This window comes from Nyctereutes procyonoides, unplaced genomic scaffold, assembly GCF_905146905.1.
Source record: "Nyctereutes procyonoides isolate TBG_1078 unplaced genomic scaffold, NYPRO_anot_genome, whole genome shotgun sequence".
Taxonomy (NCBI): Eukaryota; Metazoa; Chordata; class Mammalia; order Carnivora; family Canidae; genus Nyctereutes; species Nyctereutes procyonoides.
This window is the reverse complement of record NW_026575120.1, coordinates 21,512,141-21,539,818: the sequence shown is the minus strand read 5'-3', so window position 1 is coordinate 21,539,818 and position 27,678 is coordinate 21,512,141. Positions and strand designations below refer to the sequence as shown.

Sequence of the window (27,678 nt, the reverse complement as noted above, 5' to 3'; positions counted from 1 at the left end):
ATAGACTTTTGAGTTTATTGTTGGGACCACATAATAGGACCATTGTTTGGGGGGTTTTTTTGTTTTGTTTTGTTTTGTTTTTTGTTTTTTGTTTTTGTTTTTTTTTGTCTTTAAAAATTGTTGTAAATCTCTGTATGCACTTTGCTTTTTTATTAAACATAATCCAAGGTAGCCGTGACTCTTTCGAAAGTACACTAACACCAGCACGGACCTGCTTTTCCATTGTGTTTGAAACGTGAGCCAAGTAGAGTCAGCCTGCTGTGAAATTAACATTGCCAGGATGAATCTTCCACAAAATAATTTCAATTTTTTTCAGTATTTAGTAGTGAGAGATATTAAAGCATTAATGGTAATACATTTCTCATTTAATACAAACTGAGGATGTTTTTCCAGTTGTTCTTGAACGCTGGCAACTTAGTAAGATTTGACAGTTGTTTAAATATGTAATGTTAAGCTTAGGTTTAAAAAAAAGTAAAGCTGGTAAACTGGGTCTTTGTCATTTGCTTAAAAAAAAAATAAATGCGAATGTGTTTGGTGCATTCTTTTCTGAGTGGGGCCTGTAGCCTTCTTGTGTCTGTGTATGATTTTGTGCCTGGGCTTCCAGTGTCACTTCATTACTGTTATTTCTGTTTCTCAAGGTGGATGCCAATACAAAGTTACATGCATTTCTTTTCCTCAGTATATTTGGAGGGTTTATGAAGATTTTTCTATTTATGTTATATAATGATTAGCAATTTATTGAAGCTTCTCCTATGGTAATATTTTTATGGGGAAGGAAGAAATAGCTATATAACTTTTTCATTCCTTCCAAGTAGTTTCTAGTTTTCTAGGGTAAGTTTGATGCTGGCTCATTTAAAAATGTGATACATGTGGCAAAGTAATGGGGTGACATAGATGTGAACAAAAATAAAGGTCTTCTTTGTTTTTCAACGTGTAAAATCTGTCATAGCCAACCATTGACAACTAGAATTCCAGCCAGAGGAATGTTAAACTGGACTTGAGTTGCATTTGAACAACCGTACTTAGCTTTGTTTTGGGTAAGCAGTATGGTCCTGCCAGAAGGACAGGAGCAAGGGTGGTTCCTTCACGACAGACATATTTCTCTCTGGGCCCAATCGGAAGGCATATGGAAATTGCCCAAATACCATACAGTCTTTACAGAATCAAATGTATTTTTGTTGACAACAAATAATATTTTAGAAGATTCATAGAAATTTATTCTAAAGAAAGAACTACAGAATTAAGTATAAGTTCTCGAAGACAGTTGTACTAAGGGAACCCATGAAAGGTATAGTGTGCTGTCCTAGCTCTCCACCTCTAGATAAGAGAGGCATGGAGGTATGTCACACAGAAAGGGCCCCTGTAAAATGGAAGTTTACAAACTGAAATTCTGATATTTGAAAGCTTATTTCTGTTTATGCTTTTGGTCTCTCTGTCATTGAGAAACTGCAGTAAGTATTTGGAACTAAACAGATGTGGAATTTTATAGTTGTCATTAAAGGGTTGTGGGGTGGAGCAGGTTGATGGTCCTGTAGGGACACCAGGTGCTTGATGAGAAGTCTTGTCTAATCCTCCAGTAGAGCTTCCTGGGAGGCATTGCACTGGGACTGTGGTTTGCCACTGTCAGCCTCTGGGGCCGGGGGGGGGGGGGGTACTGGAGACTGTTGGGTGCACCTTTTCCCTCACTATGAATGGTACAGACACAAGGTTCCTGGCTTCCAAAGGGGCTTTCTGCTGAAATTTCTTTGTGGGGAGCATCCCAGTCAAATGTTGTTCATTGGCATTTGAGAACATCACCTTTGTTTTGCACTTGTGTTGTTGCTGTGAGTGTTCATTTTACAAATTTGTGGATAGGGTGAAGAACTTGGCTGTTGCTGAGGTATTTAAGGTAGTCACCTGGAGCCATGAGGCATCTTCCCAGCATCAATCAGCAACATCACTCAAATGAGGAATGATGCTCAAGAAGAGCTTGTGATGCACATTTTGCTGGTTTTGGTCACATGCTGGTCTCTGCACTTCTTTGTGTTTCTGGAGTCTTGGATGCCTCTGTAAACAGGAGGGCGGAGTGCCTGCCTTGAAGGGCCTGCATCCAGTGTGCACAGTCTGTTTCACATGATCTATGTCCTGTTTTGTGTGTACTTCATGTTTTGGGGGGGACAGGAATCCTTAGAGTCTTTGAAGATGGGACATCTGACATCTTTGGTTTTAATTCTCCAAAGCAAAGACATGCCCTCAAGGGCATGTCAAGGCTGCTGTATTTCCTCTGTTGGTTTGATTGAGTTCAGATGGATTTTGCCTCCTGTTCCTGCCCTTTACAGCCCCAGAGGACCCAGATGTGAGTTTGGAAAACCCAGTAACTTTATAATGCAGTGTTGATTTGTGTGTTCTTTCTTTCTTTCTTTCTTTCTTTCTTTCTTTCTTTCTTTCTTTCTTTCTTTCTTTCTTTCTCTCTTTCTCTCTTTCTCTCTTTCTCTCTTTCTCTCTTTCTCTCTTTCTCTCTTTCTCTCTTTCTCTCTTTCTCTCTTTCTCTCTTTCTCTCTTTCTCTCTTTCTCTCTTTCTCTCTTTCTCTCTTTCTCTCTTTCTCTCTTTCTCTCTTTCTCTCTTTCTCTCTTTCTCTCTTTCTCTCTTTCTCTCTTTCTCTCTCTCTCTCTCTCTCTCTCTCTCTCTCTCTCTCTCTCTCTCTCTCCCTCCCTCCCTCCCTCCCTCCCTCCCTCCCTCCCTCCCTCCCTCTCTTTCTCTCCCTCTCCCTCTCCCTCTCCCTCTCCCTCTCCCTCTCCCTCTCCCTCTCCCTCTCCCTCTCCCTCTCCCTCTCCCTCTCCCTCTCCCTCTCCCTCTCCCTCTCCCCTCCCCTCCCCTCCCCTCCCCTCCCCTCCCCTCCCCTCCCTCCCCTCCGTTCTTTCAAGGATAGATTGTGGAAGTTTGTAGAGTTAGCTTTTTTTTTTTTTTTTTTTTAAGATTTTATTCATTGACTCATGAGAGACCCGCAGAGGGAGAATGCGGCTCCCTGTGGGGAGCCCAATGTTGGATCCGATCCTAGGACCTTTGAGATCACACCCAGAGCCAAAGGCAGACATTCAACCACTGAGCCACCCAGGCTCTAACTCTATAGAGTTAGCTTTAGATTTTACTAAAGTTACTCTTAGAATTTGTGTACCTAGTCTGTTGAAGTCTGTTCCATACAGAATGGCAAAGCTTGGGGGGGGGATAGCATGTTTCCAATCAATTGTCATTTCTGTTTATTATCTTCTAAACATTTTAAATTGCTCCTTGATGACCTACCTACTAGCTATCACTACCTTCTTCAGGGACTGCTATTCTTGTTTTTCTTTGAAGCATTACTTAAGTTACTGAATATGCTTTTATTTTAAGAGAATCCAGTAATTTACAATTGGTTTTATTGTCTCTGCTGTTGCTTCTCAGTAGTGACAAAAGTTAGCCATCCGCACGCTCAGTAACAGGGTGGAGGTAGTTGTTACCATCTCTGGAGGTATTCAAGCACAGAATAGCTTAGTAAATTTGAACACTTGATACTGTGTGGTCAAGAGGGGTTGACCTATATATGATCTCAATGGCTTATATTAAAAAAAATGCAGATACGTGATTCTGTTACATCTTAGGTGTTTTTGAGGTGGTCAGTACTTGCACATTGGGTGATTAAATGATGCAGGTCCTTAAAGAAACACTGGCTTAAATTATTCTCCAACATTTCCTGTGTCCTTATATTCAATGTAATAATGCTTCACTTTGGTTTTCGATCCTTTTTCCAGTCTGGTCACGTGGATGACTTTCTGTTCTTGCTTCATCAGTGGTGAGTTGAGTTGTGAGTTTCATTAATTAGATGTAAACCTTGCCTCTCGAGTATGACTAACAGTTGGGGCTGCTATAGACCAGATACTTTTTTTTGGCTCAGTTACTACATCTTGAGATTTGAGAGGGTCAGGGGAGGGAAAATTACAAGTTCTTTTTTTTTTTTTTAAACAGTTTTTTAACAGTATAATCAAATCTGGAAGTCACAGTGATCACTGATTTCCAGAGACCAAAACTAGCTGGGACTTTGGAGTTCCGCTTGTTAGGGAGAAGCGGATGTCTACCAAGAGGCCCATCAGCTCGCTCTTCGCCCTTGGGTGGCACATACCGTCTTCTTGCCCTTGTGTTAGGCAATCTCAGACTACCTGGGTGGGTGACTCATTTATTGGGGAACCCCAACTGCACTCTTGATCCTTTCCTGCTGTTGGAACACAGTGCAACCGCCACGAGAATCGCGGCCCTTGGGGGCACTGCTTCCTGAGCCTGACGTGGGGTTGCTGTCCCTCTCCGTTCCTCCTTTTTGACCTGGGGAGCATCGTCCCTTGGTCCTTCATGCCAAGGAATGACCAGGTCTGGTTTGGTAGGGCTTGGGGTGCATCTTGGTTTATGATATTTCTTTGCTGTGTGGACCCCTGAATAGTAAACATTGAGTTTCCTTATCTAGTAAACTGCAGTTTATTACAGACGGGCTTGATGTGTGTCAGGAGAGTGGGTCTTGCCGTCATGCTCCATCTCACCACCCCACCCTCCTCTTTGGCTGACCACTGGAGTCTGCATCCTGATACTGAAAGCAGTCCACACAAAGATAGAACGTGGAGAACACAGGCCTTTCCTAGCAGGTGGCAGGGAGCCTTGCCAAAGGCCCTTTGAGCTGGAGTGATGTTGCAGAGTCTGCTTGGTTCCTTTCTCCTGCTTTGGGAAGACCACCTTACTTGCTAACCCTGGGGCATGACCCTCTGCTCTGCACCCTTGTCTCCCCCCCCCCCCCCCCCAGCCCATAGACACAACTGAGTGCACCAGCTGCTTTGGCAGCTCTGGGTGGATCATAGGATATTGGTTAGATTTCTGTCTTTAATGGAGGCTGCCGGACATGTTGGCGGGAATGACAGCCTAAGCAGATGGCTCCTGGCACTGTCCTTCTGCCATCCCCAGACAAGCACTTGGTTACATAGTACTTGGGGAGTCTAAAGCCTGTGTGAGGCTTCTCAGGGATTTTCCCCATTTTGTTTTTCATAATAATAGAGTTAATGATGGTTTTGAGTATTAGTACACTAATATTCCTGTATGTATAGAATTCTCAACATATGTGCTAAGTCATAGTTGTGTTTCTTTCCTAAACAGTTCTTTTTTTTTTTTTAATTCGTTTTTATTTTTTTAAAATTTGTTTGAGAGTGAGAAGTGAGCACAGAGGGAGAGGGAAAAGCAGGCCCCCCCCAACCCCCTGCTGAGCAGGGAGCCGGATACTGGACTCGATCCCAGGACCAGGAGATCAGGACCTGAGCTGAAAGCAGTCAACTGAAGCACCCATGCACCTCTTTTTTTTTTTCCTTCCCATTTTTAGTTATTTGAATTCAAGGTAGTTACATATAGTATTAGTTTCAGGGGTAGAGTTGAGTGATTCTTCAGTTGCATATAACACCCAGTGTTCATCGCATCACCCAGTTACTCCCCCCCCCCCCCAACAACCCTCAGTTTCCTAGAGTTAAGAATCTCTTATAGTTTGTCTTTTTCTGTTTTTGTCTTATTTTTCCTTCCTTTCCCTTGGGTTCATTGAACTACGGAGCACTTTACGAATCTGCGTGTCCTCCTTGAGCAGGGGCCATGTTAATCTTCTCTGTGTCATTCCAGTGTTAGTCTGTGTGCTGCCGAAGTGAGCATCTAGTGACTTTATAGCCTATCATTCAGAGATAAATTTCCCTGAAGAAGGTACTAAGTACTAGTATTTTCCAGTATCAATCGGTTGTTGCATCCTGAATGTTACGAATACACAATGTTATATGCACCATATACTTACATATGTTAACAAAGATACTAGAGAAATTGGAACCACCAGAACAAAGGTGTTCAGTCAACATCTCCTCCAACTGCCCCTGTGGCATACTTGACCCTCTTTGGCATTGAGGTGGCAGGGAGGACGTGCTGAGGGCCTCGTGAAGACAGGCTGCCGAGCCACTGTGCCCACCCCTAGGTTAGGAACGTGGCTGCTCATCAACCCCAAGCCTGAGCAGATGACCTCTTATCTGAGACTTAGGGGTTGCTTGATAGGTTGCCAGGGCACTGATAACATTAAATCCAAAGCTGGAAGAGAATGAGCAGTGGTCTCAGTGTGTGCTGTCCACCATCTCTCCGTGTCTCTTCTCTCATCCGTGTCCCGTGGACCACTTGAAGGGTCCATGCAAAGTCTGTTGAGCTGCAATCATGTGTTTGAGGGCATTGGGAAGACGTGAGGAAACGTTCCAGCAGGGGTTGGTCCTCTGTCCAGCAGGGGTTGGACAGCTGAGCCTACGCGTGGTATGTGCTGGTGTGCCTCTTGAGCCCCTTGTGGTCTTGGCCTGATTGTCTTGTGAACCCCAGCAGAATGTTGCTGTATTTTCTCCCCATAAGGTTTGCGGTTCTTAATCCAAACTGTTCCACTAGGAGTAGTTACACTAAATTAGGTTTCTAGAAGTTGAATATTTGGGTTGAAATGTGTGCATGAAAAATGGCATCACTTTACACAGAGACCACTTTTCCGTCGTCAGTGGCTTCCTCACATAACCTATAAAGACTGTTAATGATTTCTGAAATGTGCATTTCTTCAGTTAATTGGCTGGAGTATAAGGTGTGCTCTTCCAGGTGGGGGGGTTCTGGAGGTTCCCGTTGTGGTGCTTGCTTCGTCCTTGGCCTGCTCCGTTGAGGGGATGGTTCCTTGCAGGGCCTGTGGTTCATCGGCCTTACTGTGTAGTCACTTCGTTCTTCCCCAGAAAGGTGTTTCTGTTTTGGCCTCGGTTTAACAGCACGGTTTTCTGTTGTTTCTTGTGCTTTCACACATATTTCTGCTCTTTTAGTTTACGTGGACTTTGCCCCAGGTTTCTTTCTTTTTTTTTTTAAAAAAAAGATTTTATTTATTCACAAGAGACACACACACACACAGAGGGGCAGAGGAAGAAGCAGGCTCCATGCAGGGAGCCCGATGTGGGACTTGATCCCGGGACTCCAGGATCATGCCCTGGACCAAAGGCAGGCGCCAAACCACTGAACCACCCGGGGACCCCCTTTCCCCAGGTTTCTTTCCGTATTCTGCTCTTGTGCATTCCTGTTAGATGAGTGGCTGTTATGGGATTCCTCTCTCCTCCTGGTATTTTATGCCTGGAGTACCCTGTATCGGTTGTCGTGGTTACCGGCAAGGGCAGCTCCTCCTCCAACCTGTCTTGGGTGAAAGGCAGTCAACGCCAGCTCCTCCCCATCCTTTCCTAATTGGTTGTTGTCTTTGAGAAAGTAAGTTCTTATATTGCCTTTCATCTAGTCGCTTCACTGTACTCTTGGGTTATTCTATTTTAGAGGTGGGAGAAAGGCAGAGGGAGAGGCCCTCTCAAGTTGCCTCCATGCTCAGTGCCGAGCCAAACAACGGGCTCAACCCCACCACCCGGAGATCATGACCTGGACTGAAACCAAGAGTCGGATGCTTCACCGACTGAGCCGCCCAGGCATCCATTAGCTTACTCTTTTTTTAAAAGTACCTATTTTTTATAGATAGAAAGCCCTACTAGTTTTCTCTTAGCCCCTGTCCCCCCATTTTGTCTTATTTAATTATGAATACTGACAGGGGTGGTTCGTCTTGTTCCCAGTAGGCTGGTTTTAGTGGTTGGCTTTGTGGGGTTATGTGCTGCTGTTCCATCCTGTTGAAGGAGAAAGCTGGCTGCTGATGCAGGATTCTGTGACTTGAAGTCCCCGGGGTCCAGCGTGTGCAGGACAGTGTGGCCTGGATCTTTGTTTCACTGAGAAGCAGTCTGTGCTCTTCTGTCCCCACGAGAATCAGTGCCTTGCCTGTCAAGTCCTCTGGTCCTGGCACGTTTTCCAGTTACTGAGGTCTTGAAAATTTTCCGCTGTTTGGTTTGTTTTTCTCCTTGTCGGTTGAGTGAGTTGTGTTTGCATTGAACATGTCCATCCCATTGAGGCTAGGGAGGGGTGGTCCACTTGAGCTGACTTTTTTTTCCCCGTGAGTGCTTACCTGTTTTATTTTAGTCCTTCTAGAAATAGTAGCTTTTAGAGTTTTCCTGTTTATTAACAGATACTTAATTTTTTAAAAGATTTTATTTGTTCATGAGAGACAGAGAGAGACAGAGACAGGCAGAGGGAGAAGCAGGCTCCCTGCAGTGAGCCTGATGTGGGACTGCATCTCGGGACCCCGGGTTCAGACCCTGAGCTAAAGGCAGATGCTCCTCCATGGAGCCACCCGGGTATCCCCAGATACCTAGTTTTTTTGTTTTTTTTTTTTTTATAGATTTTATTTATTCATTCATAGACACACACACAGGCAGAGACACAGGCAGAGGGAGAAGCAGGCTCCATGCAGGGAGCCCAACACGGGACTCGATCCCGGGTCTCCAGGATCACGCCCTGGGCTGCAGGCGGCGCTAAACCGCTGCGCCACCAGGGCTCCCCGAGATACCTAACTTTAATCGTTTTTCTTCCCATTCTCTTTGTGAGTTGCATGTCTGAATTTTTCTTTACAGCCTTTTTCACAAATGTGAGTTTTTAAAATGACTTCTGAGTTCAATGTATAAAACAGTCTTCATTTTTGCTGATTTTAAGTCTATTGTGCTTTTATTTCCATTCAAAACACAGTCTGGAAAATATGAAACACCTGTTTGGGAGAAAGTGTTCAGAAACTGCAAGTTTTTGCCTAGTCGATTCTGTGAACTTTATTTTGCTGGGGTTTTTCCTTTTCTGGTTTAGTTATTTCTGTCCCTGTATATTTACCTTCTATAGACGTTTAAAATATTAACCCATCTAGAATTTTCAAGTGAAGTTATGGAGTCTCATTTTTATTTTCTCACATGAAAGTCTTCTGTCTTTTCTCCACTGTGAGTTGTGATTTCTTAATAATTTGTCTTCGGATTTTTTTTTTTTAAGATCACAGATCACAATTCTCCCTATAGTGAATAACTCCATTAAGGACAGATTTTTTAAGAGGGAATACCTTGGCTCTCAACTCAGTTACAGCGTGACAGGGCAGACCAGGGATGGGCCTGCCCATGGGCCATGCCAGGGTTGGAAGTGCAATTGAAAGGCTCAGCCTTCTGAGCGGCATGGCCTGGGGTGGACTTCGACCTGAGAGAAGTGCCTCAGTGCCTCCAGTGTGCCATATTGTGCACAGCAGGGCCCAGTGCAACGCCTGTAACATGCATTCATGGTCCTCTGTGTAACCGACTTTTAAAATTCGTATGTCCTTTAGTTTTGCTTTACATTTTCTCTTATAGAGAATCTCATGGGAATGTTGCTAGTGAATCATGTTCACTCACGGCTGGTGTGGTGTGGACACAGGAGCCGAGTTTGGGCCCCTGGCACCGCAGTGATGCCCTGGCGAAGGGAGACTTTGCTGGGGACTGGTGCCACTTGAGCGGGGTGGGCGGGGTGGGGATGGGAGTGCTTGGTAGCCCCTGGGGGCTACTGATGGTGTGAGATGTGATGAAAACAACTGCAGGAGTCTGTGGCACAGACGCTTCATCTAAAATAGGCTTTTGAAAGATGTAACAGATGTATTTCATAGAACACTGAGTCACTTTGAGTAGAAACTAGGAATTTGTGGCTTGAACTGCATGTCTTCAGGAAAACCAGATTTTATGAATATGCAAACCTGTGGAAATAGAATGTTCATTGTGTTGTATAAGGTGTCTTTCCAAGATAGACTTTAGTTACTGTTAATCAAGTCCGCTGCCTTCGTCTTGGCAGGAGGCCTGCTCCACACCCATGGTTAATGAGGCCAGGCCAGCGAGTGGTCCAGCCTGGTGGGGAGGGTAGCGTTTATAGCTCCTTCCACATGAGTCACCGCTTAGGTGGCAGGTTCCTTCCCTTTGCCCACACGGACCCCATCCTCTGGAGTCCCTGCTGCACCTAGAGTTAGGGCAGTGTGGCCCCGAGACCTCCACCACGGTCACTGCAGGGGCCTCAGGGCGGCTGGGCACAGCTGGCCTTCCACCTTCCACACTGCTTGCTTTCTGCACATTGTCTCCATCTTCTGCTGCCCTGGGCAGGGTGTACATGGGGCCTGGCAGCCTCCTGCAGCGGGGGTTTAGGCAGGATCCCCTCGAGAGGGGGTGGGCTCCAGGGAGGAGGCTGAGTTGACTCCAGATGAGCCCAGATAGAGAGTGAAGAAGCCCTAGCATGCCCCTGTATTCTTCAGTGTCCATCACAATTGTCCTCTGACCCCCCGGACACCACAGGGTGTGGTGACGGTAATTGTGACGACCCCGTGTTTAGGCCTCTGCAGCCCTGTCGGGTGGAACTGTGACACACACGCTTGCTGCTGGGGCTGTGGGTTCCAGCCCAGTCCTCCCTGACCCGCATGTGCGTGCCCCGGGGGGCGCTTCTGCTTGTGGAGGGATCCAGAGCTGGAGCTGCGTGGGCCTCAGGAGGATGCTAAGCTGCCCTGTGCCGTAACCGACATCATCAGGCCTACACTGCTGCCAAGCATCTGAGGTCCCAGCAGGGGCCCGTCGAGGACCCTCCACTGCTTGCCAGGCCCTGCGGCCACACGGCCCGGCAGGTCATGGAGGCCGGCGTGGGGATATGGGGACACGGTCAGGAGTTCTGATATGTGCTCAGAGCTGGAGGGAAGCCCGTGGCACTGGGGCCTCCACACCCTCATAGGCTGCCTGGCGTGGGGTCCCATGCACTCTTCATCTTCTGTGCTGGGGCCCCAGCAGGAGCTTCCTGTGTGTGCTCCTGGCCTTAGCCCTGGACCTGTGGGCACCTCCCTGCTCCTGGCACCGCAGCCCCTCCCAGCCAGGGTTGGGCATCCTCGTGATGGTTTCCCTTCATGGAATCGGGGTCCCATTACTTTGACAAGTAGTCCTTGCCTCCCCTAATGAGCCAGCATACCTGTCTGTCTCCTGGGTGTGGCCTGCACATTGTCTCTGTGTCATGTGTCTACCTGTTGGCTGGTGCTCAGGCTGCGTCGGCTTAGGAGACCTTGTAGAATCTGTCTTGTGCCTCTGGTCCACTTGGTACTGTGTCCCGGTCACATCATAGTCTGTGCTGCTCCCTGTGGGCTTCCCGCATCTCTTTTTGCCCTCCTCGGAGCTATTGCCCACTGGCCGGTGGTCCTCTGTGCTGTGGATTTGCAGGGCACGAGGTGGGCGGCCCTGACCTCATCATGGCACCGTGTTCTGAGGCTGTAATAACAGGAGCTGCGTCCCACGCTGGTCCCCAGGCCCTGAGCTTTGAAGGAGTCCCCCGATGGGCCAGAGGTACATTTTTGGATGTTTGTGTAATCTCACGTTGTGTTGGCAGTATTCCTGATTTGAGTAAGTATGGGATTGACACGCTGCCCTCGCAAGAAAGCAGCCAGCACCAAGGCCTCTTGGATTGTACTTATTTGGGAAAAGTGATCCTGTTTTTATCTATGGAAGTTTGTTTTCATTTGCATATTATCAAGCCAGCATGCCGCTCACTGTATCTGGACTCCATTTGGGGAAAGAACGGAGGCATTTGACAGGACGGCTGTGTACACGGAGCAGCTGCCGAACATTCCTTTCATAGCTTCCCAATGATTTCAGTGTGCTTTGGCCTGGGACACTGGCAGCCCGTGTGTTTGTTTTCAAATTTTATAACTTGGTGCTAAGGGCAGGACTGATTCTGGTATATTTAGTTTTCCAAATGAAAAAAGATGCTTGGACTGTCAGGAGCAACATAAAGGTCAGTTAATTCATGCACAAGAAAAAAGGCATGCAGAGCGTCTACCAAAATGGGATGTGAAACTAGATGTGACTTACTATTTTTTCCAACTAATTTGTTATACTTTCATTCAGTACAAACCGACCAGCTCAAGTAGTTTGAACAGTGGTCGTAAATGCCACAGAAGAGGAAGAGTTTAACGAATAATGAGCTAGTACAGAGCGTGTGGGAAACGGCGTGGGAAGAAGTCAAAGCCGTGGCTTTCAGGAAGCATGACACTGGCTTAGGGGGTGAGGTAGGGATGCAGTGATCACCCGTTTTATCTCGGAGGGTTGTAGGTTGTGCCAGGGCACCGTGGGGATTTGTGCTTGTCATCGTGTTTTGGGTGAGTGACCCCTCCCCAGGCCACCTGACCCAGCGGCTGCTGCCTGAGGACCTGGCCTGGCAGTGGGAACTCCCCCGACCTGGCTCTTCAGCGTCACTGGGCTTTGGTCTGGGTTTTGGTCAGCCTTGCTGGAGCAGACGCTCTGAAGAGGGGGGTGGGGGGAGGTGTGCTCTCACCCGGGCACTGATTTCCATGGCAGGTGCTGGGTCTAGGTCTAGTGTGTAGGGGGAGGAGATGAGGCTGCTTTAAAATTGGGGTGAGGTAAGGCTGGGTCCAATCCTGTAGGACCACCCCTCCCTCAGAAGCTCCCTATTTTGTCACCACGAGGCCGGGACAGTTGGGGTCCTGATGGTCCATCTGACCCTGGGCATGGACATTCCTCCAGATGTTCGTCTGTCCCTCTCCTTCCTGTGTCTTGTTGGCTCCCCCTTCCCATGCTCCAGCCCTAGTGGTAGGAGGGCGGTGGGTGGGAGGCAGGCGGCACAGGTCAGGGCACTGAGGGACACTGGGGAGTTTGCAGCGCTCAGCCTGGGAAGTGCGGGCTTCCCACCTTGGGAGGACCAGAGCCTCCACCTGGAGGGATGGCCTGGCCCTGGGTCAAAGTCCATCGTAGCCTTGGTTCTAACCAAACCTAATTCAACCTTGGTGGGGAGGAGGGGGGAATGTCCTCCCACCAGCAGGTGGGGGATGGTGGCCTCCTGTTGCAGATGCCTGTCCATACCCACGGTGGCGTTCCTTGCATGTGGTGGGTTGAGTGCGTCCTTGCAGGATGTACCCAGTGAAGACTTTTGGGTGAGACCATGATTGAGTCTTTGCTTCTCGTTTCCTTCCTCCATCCTCTTTCCCTAAATTATTTTTCCTGGTACCTGACCCCCTGTAAAGTTTTGTGGGAACTTTGTGGGGTCAGTGACTCAGTCGTCTCTGCTCCAGACCAAGGACTTCAGGAGCCCACGGTGTGTGGGACCTGGGGGCACATAGTGGTCACTGTGTCCCTGGAAGGGTCAGGAAGACTGTGACACGTGGGTCAGCAGCACATCCTATCACTGTTTCCGAAAGGGTCCCTGTGGCCCGGGCGTGCCCTGATCACACGGTGGTTCCCGACGCAGGGGCTGTGTCCAGGGCTGCAGGGCAGGAGCATCATGGGGCAAGGTCCGAGCTGCAGGGGCCCTTGGTGTGCCCGAGAGGGCAGGGCAGGGGCAGCTAGGGCAGGCGGGGCAGCTTGGGTGGTGGCCTCATCCCTGGGACCGTCCCGGGGTCCCCAGGGTTCGCCCTGAGCAGTCAGAGCCCAAGAGACCCTGGACCCACGGAGCCTTCACCCACCTGGGGCTGTCCACGTGCTATGCCTGCCCCGGGAGCTGCATGTTGGACACGTTCTCAGGATGTTCTTGAGCTTAACGCCAACACTGAGCATCACGTGGCCCTGGAGTGCGGTGTGAGCGCCCGTCCTGGGGCTGGGGTGGGCACAACGGCCCTGGACTGAGGGGCACGACTGGCCTGCCCTGGGGGAGCCTGGCCTGTCTCCACGAGCTAGTGTCCCCCCTGCACCATAAGTGAGGGAAGCCAGGCCGGCGGTCTGCACCTAGACAGGCTCCCTGCTCTTCATGGGGAGGTGGCCCATGGTGGCGGCCACCTTCTTCTGGGGGCGGCAGGAGAAATGCCACTCTTGTCTCCATCGCGTGGTTGAACCACTCGGATCTGAGCATTCCCGAGGTGCGGTAAGTGAGCTGGGCAGGCGGTGGCTCCCCTCATGCTTCCTGGTGCCCTCTCCGCCAACCCCGGGCTCGCCGCTTATGAAGCCAAGTCCGCACGGAGAGGTCAGTGACCCCAAATGGGGCGGACAGTGCGCAGCACTTCACTGTGGGCTGTGGGCGATGGGGCATTAGGGGTGATGGGATGGGGCCAGGGCCAGGAGGGGGCAATTGGCCTGCAGAGCTTTCCCACCTCCTTCCAAGCTGGATATAAATGAGCCTGTGCCTTGGGTGACATCTAGGGGCCAGGGGTTACCCCGTGGCCACCAGCCCCTCCCTGAGGGTGGCTCACAGTTGGGGTGCCCACCCTATGCCACTTGTCCCCTCAGATGCTTTGAAGTCAAGCCACTGTCCAGCGGTGATTCCTTAACACCAGCTCCGCGGCTCCTACTGCATGTGTTTACAAGTCATAATTTTGTTTTATTTGCCAAAAAAAACAGTACCAGACATCAAACCACAGACCCCTGAGAGGTGGGCTCCCTGTGAGGGCTCTCTGGCCTTGACCTTGGCCCTGCTCATGGATGCCCCACTGACTGCCTTCCCATGGCAGACACAGGGTGCTCCAGAGCATCTGTGTCCCCTCGGTGACTGGATTAACTCTGAGGCTTAGAGGTCCTCACCGGAAACATCTGTCCAGGCCACGTGCTCGGGGCCGCCAGGTGCCCTCTCCCCACTTGGATGACGGCTTGCTTAAACGGCTCCAGAACCTTCGGGTTTGTCCAGCAGGTGGGCTGTGTGTGGTGCCTAAGCGAGAGCTGGATGTGGGCCCTTGGCCAGGCCTGGCTGCAGGGCGGGGGTTCCAGATGCCAGAGGACATGGAGTGCACCTGTGTGGCACCACTGTGTCCAGAGCTGTTGGGTGTTTTCAGGTCCCCCCCGGGGAACCCAAATCTAACTTTGGAGAACCTCTAAAACACAAGCTGCACGACATGGGCTGCCCCAAGACCTCATGTTTCTCAAGTGGTTTCTGTGCTTGGTGTGGGTGGGGACACCCTAGAGCCCACCATCTCTCACCAGCATGGCTGTGGTGCCCCGGGTGTGGGCACAATTGGCGCCAGGGCTTGGGGGCTAGTCCTGGCAGCTCAGAAGTTGGGTCCGTGAGAAGTGCCTTCGTGTGCTCCAGGATAACCTTGGTGGGCTGCGGGGGAGGCGCCCAGCCTGGCACCTGGGTGTGAGTGCGTGACCGTGAGGCCCGTGTGCCCGTGTGCAGCCCTGACCCTGCACTTCAGGACCGTCCTGGAGTGTGCTCCCCAGCGTGGGAAGGGGGAAACAAGGGATGAGACTGTGCTGTGCTTGGGGAGGCACCCGGGGTTTGCCCTGGATGGGGGTGGCCTCTCTGTTTATTTCTCGGGACTCAGGGTGTTCGGTGGCAGTTGCCCCCTGGATGGTAGATGCCCCCTCCTCCCTCTAAGGGGCAGGGTGGGTATGAGGCGCAGGGGAGGACCTCCCCAGGCCCATTGTTGGAGAGACGGTGACCCTGACATCGTCGTCCTTCCTTGCTCTCAGGTGCTCGCCTGCTCCTCAAAAGCTTTCAGACAGTGAAACTTGGAATCATTCAGTGACTATTACAATTTGTTTTCTGATTTTATTCCTGGTATTTAACTAATGTGCAAAACTGTTTTCCACTTTTTTAAAGGACTGGGGCACCCGGGGGCTCAGTGAAGCATCTGCCTCTGGCTCAGGTCGTAATCTCGGGGTCCTGAGGTGGGGTCCTGAGGTCGAGCCCCGTGTCATGTGGGGCTCCCTGCCCTGCGTGTGTCTGCTTCTCCCCCTCCCTCTGCCGCATCCCCCTGCTTGTGCTGGGTCGGTCTCTTTCTCAAATACATAAAGTCTTTTAAAAAGACCAGTGGCCACACAACCTTGAGAGCAGTGAGGCCTGTCCCACGTCAGATGCATCCCTGAGGTGACCGATGGCCAGTGCAGGGCAGAGAACTGGGCCCGCCAGGCCCCTTCCTCCACCTGGGTGGATGGGCAGTGTCTTGGGTGCACAGATTCCAGAACTCAGGTTGCCCGGGAGCGGGCTGGGAGGCTGCATCTGGCACCTTTTCCTTGCAGGGTGATAAGCCTGGGTTGATTTGGACGAATTTGTTGTGGGCAGTCGGGCCCCTGACAGACCTGATGCGCCCTGTGCGTGGAGGCACGGCGGGGCCCGTTGGCTCCTCTCTGAGGTTGGGCGGCATCTTCCCTCTCCTCTGGCAGAAGCACGAAGGCTGCAGCTCTGGTGGCCCCAAGGTGGGGCCGCAAGTCGGGGCGGAGGGTGGCGCAGTGTGAGCTCATGGCCGCCCCGTCCTCTGCTTTCAGGTGTGGCGGACGAGCTCGCGTTCCTGGAGGAGTGCCAGCGCAGAGGCCAGAGTGCGCTGCCCTCCCAGCCCGCCGGCAGCAGCGGCCAGTCGCCGAGGGCACAGAGGCCGGCCTCCCTGCCCAAATCCGAGCCTCATGACATCGCTGAAGAGGACGAGCCGGGCCGACAGCGAGCCACCCACAGCCTCTGGGACCCCTCACTGCTCTCTGCAGGTGTGCAAAGGGAAACCGAGGCAGAGCTTCCCCGCAGGGATGCCTCCCTGCCCTCCCGGGACCAGAGAGGACAGAAATCGCTCCTGTGCTGTTGTGTACTGACCTGATGGGGTGGGCTGGGCGGGGGCACGGGGGCTGCTTGGAGCGCGGCGGCAGTGGTTGGGCTCCTGCAAGGTTCCCCAATTAAAACGGGTGCCAGTCCTCCACGACGGTATGGAGTGTGTTGTCTTGGCAGAGGATGCCAGGCGCTGCTTCTACTTTCCATGTTCCTTTTTGTCACTTCCCACTTGGTGCTTGGGCTCTTGCAGTGTGGCCGGGAGGGACACAGGCCCCTGGCCCCCCCTTAAACCTCACAGCGCTTCCTGCCGCTCGTGCCTTCACCCATGCTTGGTTCCCGGGTTGCAGACAGAACGGAGCACCCCCACCCTGGGCATCCTGCGCCACCTTCCCCTGGGGCGCTGGCTGGGATTCCTCTCCTACCTCTGACACTCTGGATGCTAATGACCCCATCTTTCCAGAGCCCTGGCTCTGCTCTCCCCCAGCTTCTTGGCCTGTAATTTCTTATAAAAGCCCAAAGGGTCTTCGAAGAGTCTTTCCCCCATTGAAAGTTCTGGATGGTTTCTGAGAGGTTGACTGTGCTTGTGGCTTCGACCCATGTTCTGAGGTCCGGTCTGTTTATTTGGACTTTTTCATGAGTGGGAAGCACCTGTGCCCATGTTTGCTGACCCCCCCCCCCCCCGGGAGTGGCCATGGTGACCCTCGTGCACTAGGCGGTAGGAGACATCGGGGTGATGGCGAGGTATGTGGCAAGGCTACCTCTGGGCATCGGCGGAACACCCCAGTGCAGCCGGGGATAAGGCCGAGGTCTGTCGGACCCTTCCTCCCCCAGAACCTTCTCCCGGGAAGTTGGCCCCTCATTCTTCTTCTTTTCTTAGGGACAGACAGACACGTGGTAGGTTTTGCTGAGGACGGAAGGCAGGTGTCCCCTGCCTGACACTGGGCGTCCTGGGGCTTTGAACCCTAGCCAGAGCATCCTCGGGGCTGTGCTCTCACAGAGTGGTGCTGAGCAAACACATGGATCACAGTTTGGAGGCATTGGCCTTTCATTCGTGGGGTGAAACATTGGGGGGTGCAGGGTCATGCAAGTTCAGAGGATGTGTTCCTCCTTGAGTGGGCACGTGGACATTTCCCCAGTTGATTGTCAGCTCCTGGCACTGTGTGGTCTGGGTAAGGGGCTGTGTGGTACCCAGGGGTCTTGGCAAGGGACATGTGGTGGATTCAGTTTGCCTGAACCAATCACCATTTGGACAATGGTCTTTAATGAGCAGTGTCTGGTTGGAAGGACGCCATCAACATGCGTACCGGGTCTGAACCCCAGTTCCTGAGAACAAGGAGTGTGGCCAGGCTTCCGACCCTCCCTGGTGGTCTTGCTCAGGGATGGCCAGGATCTGGGGCAGGACCTGGGCCCGTCACCAGCGCCATGTGCTCAGAGGGCACATCCCGAGTCCAGCGCGGGGCTGGGGCTTCCTGGTGAGGCCGCTTGTTGGCTCGAGGTCCCCAGTACGTGGTCCCAAATCACAGAGTGGGACGCAAAGCTGGTGAATGCCTTCCCGGGCGGTGGGAGCACCCCCCTCAGGGCATTCTTCCTGCCAGCAGGGTGCTTCACTTCTCTGCACCAACCGTTTGCAGCTCTCGGTTCTGCTTTGCAGATCCAGGCGCCAGGCAGCAGTAAAGGGGTGCTGGGGCTCCTCCCGGGAGCTCCGCCCGAGCTGGGTCCCTGGAGACCTGGACACTGCCAACCCCGGGCAGGATGGCCCATGGGCCCTAGGGTGGTCAGTAGGGGCCTCACGCCTCCAGCTTGGATGTGGATTCTTCTGGAGAACAGTGTGCATGGAGGAGCTTGGTTCCCAGCTGCTCAGGTGCCCCCCGCTCGCGCCTCAGCGCTGGAGCTGCCACTAGATGGAGGGGCCCCACCCATGGAGCCCAACGGGGCGCTGTTGGGACACAGGGGGCACGGGAGGAGGGGGCAGCGGAGGCGGTGGTGGCAGCGGCTTGGCTCCCAGTGCCCACACGGCTGGTGGCCTTGGGCGGCTTCGCGGGCTGTCCCTTTAGTGCTACTACCTGATGAACCTAACACGCTTCTCTGCCCAGAACTTTCACCGAGTCTTTCCAATGTTTCCTTCTGTGAGCGATGCTTGGTGCGTGAGCCTGTTGGAAGGCGGCCAGTGGACCTGGTGATCCCAGTGACGGCTGACAGGGGGTATGGCCTTGTCCCGGTCACAGACTCTGAAGGAACCTGCTTCCCTGTGGAGCTGCCCCTGTGCCCGCTGGTGCCCCATGGCCCTTCGGAGGCCCGGCCTTGGCGCTGCCATCCTGTTGGCTTGTAGTTTTAGGTCGTTAACATCCGACGGGCATTTCTGTCCCCTTAGTCACGTTACCGCCTTGTCGTGTGGGAAGGGGGCCCTGGGTGAAGGTTTGCTTTGCCGCCGCACTGTCAGGGGCAGAGCAGGTGACCCTGGGTTTGTGCCATGGGTGTGGCAGGGGCGGGGACCTGGGAATTGGGCTGCCTGCTTTCGGACAGGCATCCCCGGCCAGGTTGCGATGGAGCCCCTGCTCCCGGCCGTCCGCGAGCACCAGGTATTTGGCTCCCTCGGTTGGAGCCCTGGGTGTGCATGCAGCCCCCTGAGGAGTGTGCCGGGTCAGGTGCAGGATTCCTTATTCAGCACCTGTTTCCTTGTGTGGTTTTGAAGACCACCCCAGGCCGTCAGAGCCGCCTCTTGGGGCAAATCAAACTTCCGGGAACTTGCATCTGTCGTGACCAGAGAGCCCTCGGCCTCTGAGGGAACAAGCAGGAGGGGTGGTCGCAGGTGGTGCTGGAGTGTGGTCCTGTGGCCGCAGGCTGGTTGGCGTCCCCCACATGCCCCAGCTGCAGAGGACCTGCTGGGGGGTGTGCATCAGCTCCACAACCCCAGAATCTTGCCATTGGTGCTGGAATTCCTTTAGTTTGTCCCAAGTTATTTTTTGGTCATCATAAAATTAAAAATGTCTTGTAGCAGAAGTGGTATTTTATTTATTTATTTATTTTATTTTTTTAAAGGTTTATTTATTTATTTGTTCATGAGACACAGAGAGAGAGAGTGAAGCAGGTTCCACGCAGGGAGCCCAATGTGGGACTTGATCCCGGGACTCCAGGATCAGGATCACGCCCTGGGCCGAAGGCAGGCGCTAAACTGCTGAGCCACCTAGGGATCCCCTAGAAGTGGTATTTTAATGATAAATGTATTTCCTGGCCCTGTGCTGGGCAGCGGGTGCTCCCTGGGGAGGGGCCAGGGTGGTAGTGACCATGGCTGGAGCCCAGCTCTGCCTGACGTGTGCTTGGGGGCTTCGGGGTCCCTTCAGGGTCAGGGGTTAGGATCTCATGACCAGACAAGGGCACTCAGGCCAGGCCAGGCCAGGCAGGCCTCCCGTGCTCTGTCCTGGAGGCAGGAGGGGGTCCTGGGCCCCCCGTGCTCCTCTGGGTCCATCTGTTCCTCCTCCTGGTTGTCATAGTCGGGCTCGGTAAAGCCAGGGGAGTGCAGGGGCGTGCAGGAAGTCAGCAGGTTTTTCTTTTTCTTCTTGGGTTATTTTACACGTAATTGGATCTGGTAGGGGGAGAGGGGGCTGCCCTCCCTCTAAGAAGTTATGCCTCAACCCCACAGTCGGCCACACCCCCAGAAGGCACCCGTGAAGCCTCTGAACCCCACTCCCTGTGTGTCCTTGAACCCCACTGGCGCTTGGCTGCCCTGCTCACAGCCGGCCTGGGAGCCCATCCTGGGAAGAATCCCTTCTGGAGGTTTCTCTGCAGAAGACCCTCCCGGGACCGAATGGCCCATCCTGATGTCACCTCACACCTCCCGTGTGTAATCACGTCTGAGAAAGGACCCAGGGACATGTCCCCAAACTAGCTCTGGTTCCCTGTTTGGTGCCTTGGAGGCTGTTCTTGTGCCCCTATTGTGGCTGTTTGGGTCTGTTCACCGGATTCGCCACTGGGTGCGGCTGTGGGTGAGCGCTCTGCATGCCCACGCCCTCACCTGCCGGGTGGGTTAGCCCTCTGTCTTCTCCCTCCTGTTCAGAACTCTGAGGCAGCTTTCCTAAACACGCAGCCTTGGATGACTTAGCATCTGGCAGGTGTCACAGTCTCCGGGTGAGACAGGCAGGCCGTGTGGAACCTCAGGTGCACGGGCTACAGGGGAAAGTGGCCGGTTGCCTCAGGGGGTGAAGGAGTGGGGCATGTAGGGCCTCCTGTGTCACTTGCATGAGGACCAAGTGGATCGGAGGCCTGTTGTCTTCGAGGTGTGTGTGGTCTCTGGTGCTGTCACGGGGTCAGCAGACTGTCCACCTGGCAGTAGGTGGTGAGGCCATTAGCCAGGCCTGGGGCAGGTGTTGGGGGTCCTTGTGCATTGGTTGAAGGTCCGCCTCTGAGGAACTGAGCCCACGTGTCTGGGACTGTGGTTCGGCAGACAGACAAGTGTCATGCCCCTGTGGCATCTGATGACTGCGTCTGTGTCCCATCTGGATGGGAAGTGATGCTCCAGAACATGGCCTCGTAGTTAAAAATCCTGAGGTGCTTCCAGGTGATCTTTGAGGAGGCTCGGGGGCGTGCGTGAGTCCCAGCCTCACAGTGACTGGGCTGGTTCGGTCCCTTGTCCCATCAAACACGGCTCTTTGCCCTGCAACCAGCATCCAGCCCATCTGCTGGCTCATCATTCAGCACGCTGTTGAGACAAGTGAGCACAGGGCCCTAAGTTATTTCTGCACAACTGGAGCAGGGGCTGTTGGATGAACCCTCTGGGGGGTGAGCAGGTGCACGTTTACCTGTCTCTCCTCCGCCTTCAGCCAAGCACAGGCTAAACATACAGCACGGGGAAAGTGAAAGGTTCTTGTCCTTACATGAGAAATGGGAATGGAGAGCCCAGAACCTGCAGAGGGGACTCTGGACTGGCCAGGGCTGCAGGGAGCCCATCCCCGGGGTGGGGGGTGGGGTCTCCAGGGGGGCGCGGGGTGGGGTTGCCAAGGGCAGATGTGAGAACTCAGCAGCGTGAGCAGAGGGGCGTGTGAGCTGCACGTTGCCGCCTGCATGGCTGTGACGCCCTTCGAATAATGTCAGAGGCTCCTCTGCAATTTAAGAAGTCAGCTCATGCTTCTGTTGAGCTTCAGACGTGGACTGGAGACAAGTGGAGGCACCTGCGCTCACTGTGTCTTTTTTTAAACACGGGGGAGAATTTGGAAACCTGTTTGCCTCTTAGTGGGGAAGCAGCCGCTGTTGTGCACAGTGTTTCACGAGCCGTGTTTCCTTAGGGTTCAAAGAAGGTGGCAAGAGGAAGAAGCAGAAGCAGAGAGAGGAGTCCAAGAAGAAGAAGGCGACCAAAGGCAACCACTAGACGGACTCGCGGCCTCGCTGGCGCCCAGGCTGGCCCCGTGCGGCAGTGCGCACGCGTTAGGTAGCGGCACCTGCTTGGCCACTGTCCCAAGACCACACCTTCTCTGCACGGGGACGCTGGTGATGATCAGTCAGCGTAGGGATGGCAGGAGATGGGAGCGATGGCTGTGGGTGGTGGTGGCACGGGCGTGGAGCCTGCCTGGAATGTCCCTGCTTGTCTCCGCACTAAATCCGATAGTGTCTCCTCAGGAGTGGTTAAGAACCCAGCTCCTTTTCAACTCTTCAACCACGACACTAGCTCCTGAGGCGCGTAGAGCTTTAGAGCTGCGACGGGTGCAGGCAGATAAGCGAGTGTGTGTTCACGGAATGACTTGTGGCGGTAGAGTTCCTGGAGCTAGCACGTGGTGAAGGGCAGGGTGACTGGGCGGGGATCGCACTGGCATGTCAGGGCGCAGCTGCCAGGTGCTCGTCCTTCACACAGGGGGGCGGGGGGGATGGGGGTTAGGCTTCGAAGCAGCTCTGCACAGGGCCCTGGCCATACCCATGGGGTCCCTGGGGTGAATCACTTAGATATAAAGTCATTCCTTATATTTATTGTGGTTTTAATCTCTAGCCCAAACTTGACTTCAAATATGCTTTGATTTTTGCTGAACCCCATCTTCTTTCTTCGGACCCATAGTTCATCTTAGTGTCTGCACAGGAGCCTACAGAATTTTGTTGGGTCGTGCCGTCTCGGCGCCTGGCTGGGTGGTGCTGGGGAAGGCCAGGCGAGGTTCTTAGGGCCACGCGCCCTCTCACGGTGAGACGTGAACCAGGAAGGGGAACGAAATGCTTCAGTCTGTCAACATTGACACCTTTGCAAACATCGGGTTTTTTAAATTATTTTTTTTAATCCTCCCCTGTTCCCCCCCGCCCAGCAAGACTCTGTGCAGTTTTCGTGCTTATGCCTCTGCATGATCAGTGCTGCTCAACCCCTTCTACTGACTAGATCCCGAGCTGCCTCAACCCTCCTGCACGCACCCTGCCTGGGCCGCTTCCGCAGCACGCGGGCCTGCTCACGCCACTCGGCTTAGGGGCCCTGGGGCAGAGCTTGCACGGGATCCAGGGGTGCTGGTGACTTGGGTCTGGTGGTGTCTAGCCCGCCCAGCCCCCTGTGGCCGTGTCACGGGCATGTGAGCCAGGATGAGTGCAGCCTTCGTGGTCTTCAGGTGACTGTTACAGGGAAGTTTGCTTTGCTTGGCTTTGGTGGGGTGGCGGTGTGGACTGCTGTGGACTGCTTACCATGGGACACGTGCCCTGGAAGGTGTGATGTATTTTAAGTGTTACCTACATAAATAAAATGTCAACGCAACATGGTCCCGCTCACTTGACATTGTTCCTCACATCTGCAAGTTGCACTGTTGTTAGGAATTAAAAGTAAAGACTGTTGCTGTCTGTCATTTCAACCGTGAAAGATAAAGTGATACCTGGGGCAAGAGGCTGGACTCGGAGGTCACCGTGAGATGCCGTGTTGTGTTCGGGCCATCCTCCCACCAAACCAAGCTCTGTGAGCCCAGGAGCCTGGCTGGTGGCGCGGGAGCTGCTGGAGGAGGCGGGACATGTCTGGGCCCGGTGTGTCCCGGGCCCCAGGACACACCATAACAGGGCCACAGGAAAGAGCCTCTCCCAAGGGGACGTCTGGTTTGGGGGTTCATGGCAGATCCTCACATGGGGAGTCTGCTGTCGGCACCGGGGAAGGGGGGAAGCCCAGTCCTGGCCCGTGACCCTCCCTGCGCTCCACGGCTGATCTCGTCGGGACAAGTGTCCCTGGGAGGGTGTCCTCCAGTCATCCCAGAGCGAGCTGCCATTGGCCATCGGGCCCCTGGTCCTCACCAGGCCCTGCGGCGGGGCGGGCAGCTTATTGACCGCGCTTCCCTCTGGACAGAGGCCCCACGGGCCTGGAGAGCAAGATAGGTGCTGCTTCCCAGGCTGCGAGGGGAGCATGGGACAACCCGGCCCCCAGCCTGTGCTGAGAGCGTGTGAGCTCACCCCGTCACCCCTGCCCGTGTGGTATGTGCCCCACCCCCTCAGAGTGGGGCTGCTGTGTAGAGGCCGGGAAGCCAGCGCCCAGGCTGACCCAATTCTCTTCAGGGCAGCTGCTGAAGGCCCGGTGCCCTGGTGGCCTCTTGGAGGGGCTGCATGGGTGCTGGGCAGACATGACGGTGCTGGAGGGCAGGACCCAGCCAGCCTCCTGCTGCACCCTCACCCGGAGGGCCGCGTGGGGCTGGCTGGAGCTTGTGGGTGTGGGCTGGGAGGTGGTCCCAGCCAAGGGCCCCACATGCACCCACGGCTGTCCGCCGGCCCATGCCCCTGGGTTAGGACGATCACTGCCTGCAAACTCCCTTTTTTTTTTTCCAAGCCATGGAAAGCATTTTAATGGCAACTGGCATCACAGGTATAAATAAATAGCTCCTGTCTGTCTATAATATGTGCTAGAAATATCTTTTTAAAAGGTCCAGCTAAGGTTACGAGGCTTCAAGGACCCTTTCTTAGCTACAAACTCCCTTTTAACAGGGATTTTCACACATTTATGTTGAAGTCCTTGCACAGACAGGCCCAGGGTGGCTACACCCAGTGCCTGGAGAGTGACACGGTGCCATCTGAGACAGGTAGGGCCGTGACCTTAATAATCACATGCCTGGGGCTCCTTTGAGGGCCACCTACCCCTGCCCCTAGGAACCTGCTGCCGGGCCCGGCCCCTCGGGCTGTGTTACTCCCATGTTGCCACAGTAAGAATGAGGCTGGGCCGGGCTGCCCCTCCAAGGAGGCCACTGGTGCAGGTGCCTGAGGTCCCCTGGCCCCTACTGAGCCCATAGCCGATGACCAGCGCAGGTCACCCCTGGTGTCACGCTCTCTCCTGTCTGCACCTGGGGTACCACCTGGTGCCCCCACATTCCCATCCTCGTCTCATCCAAGTGTGTGGTTGACCTGGTTCCTGGCAGACATCGAGTGGTGGGTGGCCAGGAGCCCTGCCAGGGCCGTGCCCACTGAGGATGTGTGGGGAGGCACAAGGACAGAGCCTTGGCATGGCATGGGCGCTGAGGTGGGTGCCTGGTGCCGGTGTGGGCTTGGGTGGGCTCTGGGCATGCCTCAACAGGTGTGTCTGTGCCTCTGACCCATGGCTCCTTGGAGAAACCTCAGCACCAGCTCCAGGCGGCAAGTGGCCCCAGCATCTTGTCACCAGTTAGGAAGTAATCCCGTAGCTATGATGTGTCCCAGACCTGCATGGACTGTTCCTCTGGGGACACCGAAGCAGCAGGGGGCCCCCTTCCTGGATACTGGACTGTGGCCACATTAGGAGGGATGGGCCGTGTCACTGGAGCCACTATGCTGCCTTCTCTGCGGTGCCTCTCCACCCGGCCCTGCCTGGCCTGCTGCACCCTGGGCTGTCTACAGGCACACCAACCACAGCCTGGCAGCAGCTGGCGTTAACCCTTCACCTTTTGACTCAGGGGTTTTTATAGGTTTTGCTTGATCAGAACCATTCATTCTTAGCGAACAAACAGAATTCAGTTTTTATGGCATGAAAATTATTGTTTCTCTGACTGACTAGCCATTATGCAGTGACACGGGGTGACCCTGGATGACACAGGATGATGAATCTTCCCGTTCCTGAGAAATGAGTGTGATATACGGGGCAGCAGCCAGTCATCTGGCTCTAGGAGGATGGGGTGGGGCTTCCAGAGATCCTGGGCTTTTTCCTGGCCAAGGGCCTGGTTTGGGGAGGACCGTACATCCCCCTGCCTACCCCTGGGGGTGCCTGCCACCTGGCTGTGTCCTGTGTCCCTCCTGATCCCAGGGCAGCAGGCCCGGGCCCAGTGGGTGGAGGGCAGAGCCTGCCCCTCCTGGGGCAGTTGTGTGGGCTGCGATACCATGTTTCTTAGGGAGGCGTATGGCATGGGGGCATGGAGGACGCTCTGCTTCTCCTGTCCTTTTACAGAGGAGAGCCCAGACTCCAGGATGTCATGTTGGTGTCCTGGAGTCCACAGAGATGGGCCTGATGGGAGCCGGCCGTTCTGCTCTTGCGGAGCAACCTGCACGGTGCAATCTCTCCCCGTGCGCGTCCAGTGTCTCTCCCTCTGCTTTCTCGCTTGGGATCCTGTAAAGATGAATTTTCCTGGGTCCACTCTGGGTCCATGAAGTGCACTTTGTACAGAAAAGCCTAATAAACGCGTCTTTCTTTCCCAGGTCTCTGAGGAACCACTTGGTGCTGTGTGCACCCCCCGACCCCCCTGCTGGGGACGGCGTGACAGCCAACTACTTCCTCTTTCCAACCCCCCAATGAATGTGCAGACTTTAAGATCTTTCTTGTGTTGCATCCAGTGAAGTCAGTCCCAGACACTCTGAATCTAGGCTACCTAATCTGTCCAGGGGGGTGTGGATACCGGTGATCGTGAGGAGTGTGTGTACTTAACGAGGGTTACCCAGGACTTGGGGTAGCTGTGTGTGCCGGGCTGGCCTGGTGGGCCTGAGAGGCTCAGCGAAAGCTCTGGCCTTTGCGCACCCCATCCCATAGGAGGGCATGGAGGGCCCCAGTGGTGACAACAGAGTGTGGGCTGAGCCATGAAAGGGATATCAGTTTGCTCTCAGGGACCAGAGATGTTAAAAGCCTTTGGGAAAAACTCAGGGGTGATACAAGTAAAATGAAAAAGCAACATAGCTGCCCCCACATTCTCGTTTCCCAGGGTAGCTGTAGGCCCGAGGAACAGCAGGCCTGATTTCTGGATGACTAACAAAGGCTGGAAACCAGCTCACCCTTCTCTCTTGCATCAGCTTCTGCCACCAGCTCTTTCCAGAGCCCCACTGTCATTGGTCTAGTGGAGGAGAGGCCACCAACAGTGGGTCAGTCCACCCATCCACCCATGTACCCATCCATGGAGGCCACCTGCCTGCCCTCCCTCCCTCTAACCCTCCCTCTACCCACTTATCCATTATCCATCCATCTATCCATTCATCTACCTGTTCATCCATCTATCCCTCCACCTATGCATTTATCCACTCATCCATGTACCCATCCATCCATCCACTTATCCACCTACCCACACACTCATCCATCCACCAATACATACCCATTCGTCTACCCATCCACCTATCCACCCATCCACTATCCATTCATCCACTCATCCACCCACCCACACATCCACACATCCACCTACCCATCCATCCACCCTCCATCCATTGATGCATCCATCCATCAGTTCATCTCATCTATCATCCATCCACCAATCCATCTACTATCCATACACCCACCCATTGTCCACCCATTTATCTATTCATCCAACCGACTACCACCCACCAACCCACATGTATGCTCATTCATTCACCCATCCATCTATCCATCTACCCTTCTGTCCATCCATCCATCCATCCATCCATCCATCCATCCATCCATCAATTTACGCACCCATCTACCCATCCACCCATCCACCTATCTGTCCATCCATCCATTCATCTACCCATCCATCTGTCCATCTATCTACACAACCATCCACTTATCTACCCACCCACCCACACATCCATCCATCCACCAATCCATACTCATCCATCCACTCATCCACCCACCCATCCATATCCATCCATCCATGCACTCATCCATCATCCATCCACCAATTCATCTACCCATCCATATACCCACCCATTGTCCATCCATCCATCTACCTACCCACTGACCTAGCTATCCATCCATCCATCCATCCATCCATCCATCCATCCATCCATATATCCACCCATCCACTCACTCATCCATCTGTTCATCTACCCATCCATCTACCTAACCATCCTTCCATCCATCCATTCATTGTCTAATGCACACTGTGTGTGTTGCAGCCCCACCCTGCAGAGGGGACAAGAGGTGATGTCCACAGGCAGGATAAGTCACCTCCAGCCCT

General features: G+C 53.5%; 1 protein-coding gene and 1 non-coding gene across 3 annotated transcripts in view; one reads left to right on the top strand and one right to left on the bottom strand.

The window, feature by feature from the left end:
• The window catches only part of DNAJB6 (DnaJ heat shock protein family (Hsp40) member B6), a 74,151-nt gene extending 50,972 nt beyond the window's left edge, over nucleotides 1–23,179 (top strand). For both annotated transcript variants that reach the window (XM_055334613.1, XM_055334614.1), the window contains exons 9-10: nucleotides 16,120–16,332; nucleotides 21,670–23,179. In XM_055334613.1, coding sequence (XP_055190588.1) covers nucleotides 16,120–16,332; nucleotides 21,670–21,752 — 296 coding nt within the window. In that variant the 3' untranslated portion in view covers nucleotides 21,753–23,179. The remainder of the gene's footprint in view (nucleotides 1–16,119; nucleotides 16,333–21,669) is intronic.
• On the bottom strand, nucleotides 5,580–5,686 carry LOC129516240 (U6 spliceosomal RNA). The gene has a single exon (XR_008665722.1). It is a non-coding gene; the product is annotated as a U6 spliceosomal RNA (small nuclear RNA).
• Nucleotides 23,180–27,678: the final 4,499 nt, after the last annotated feature.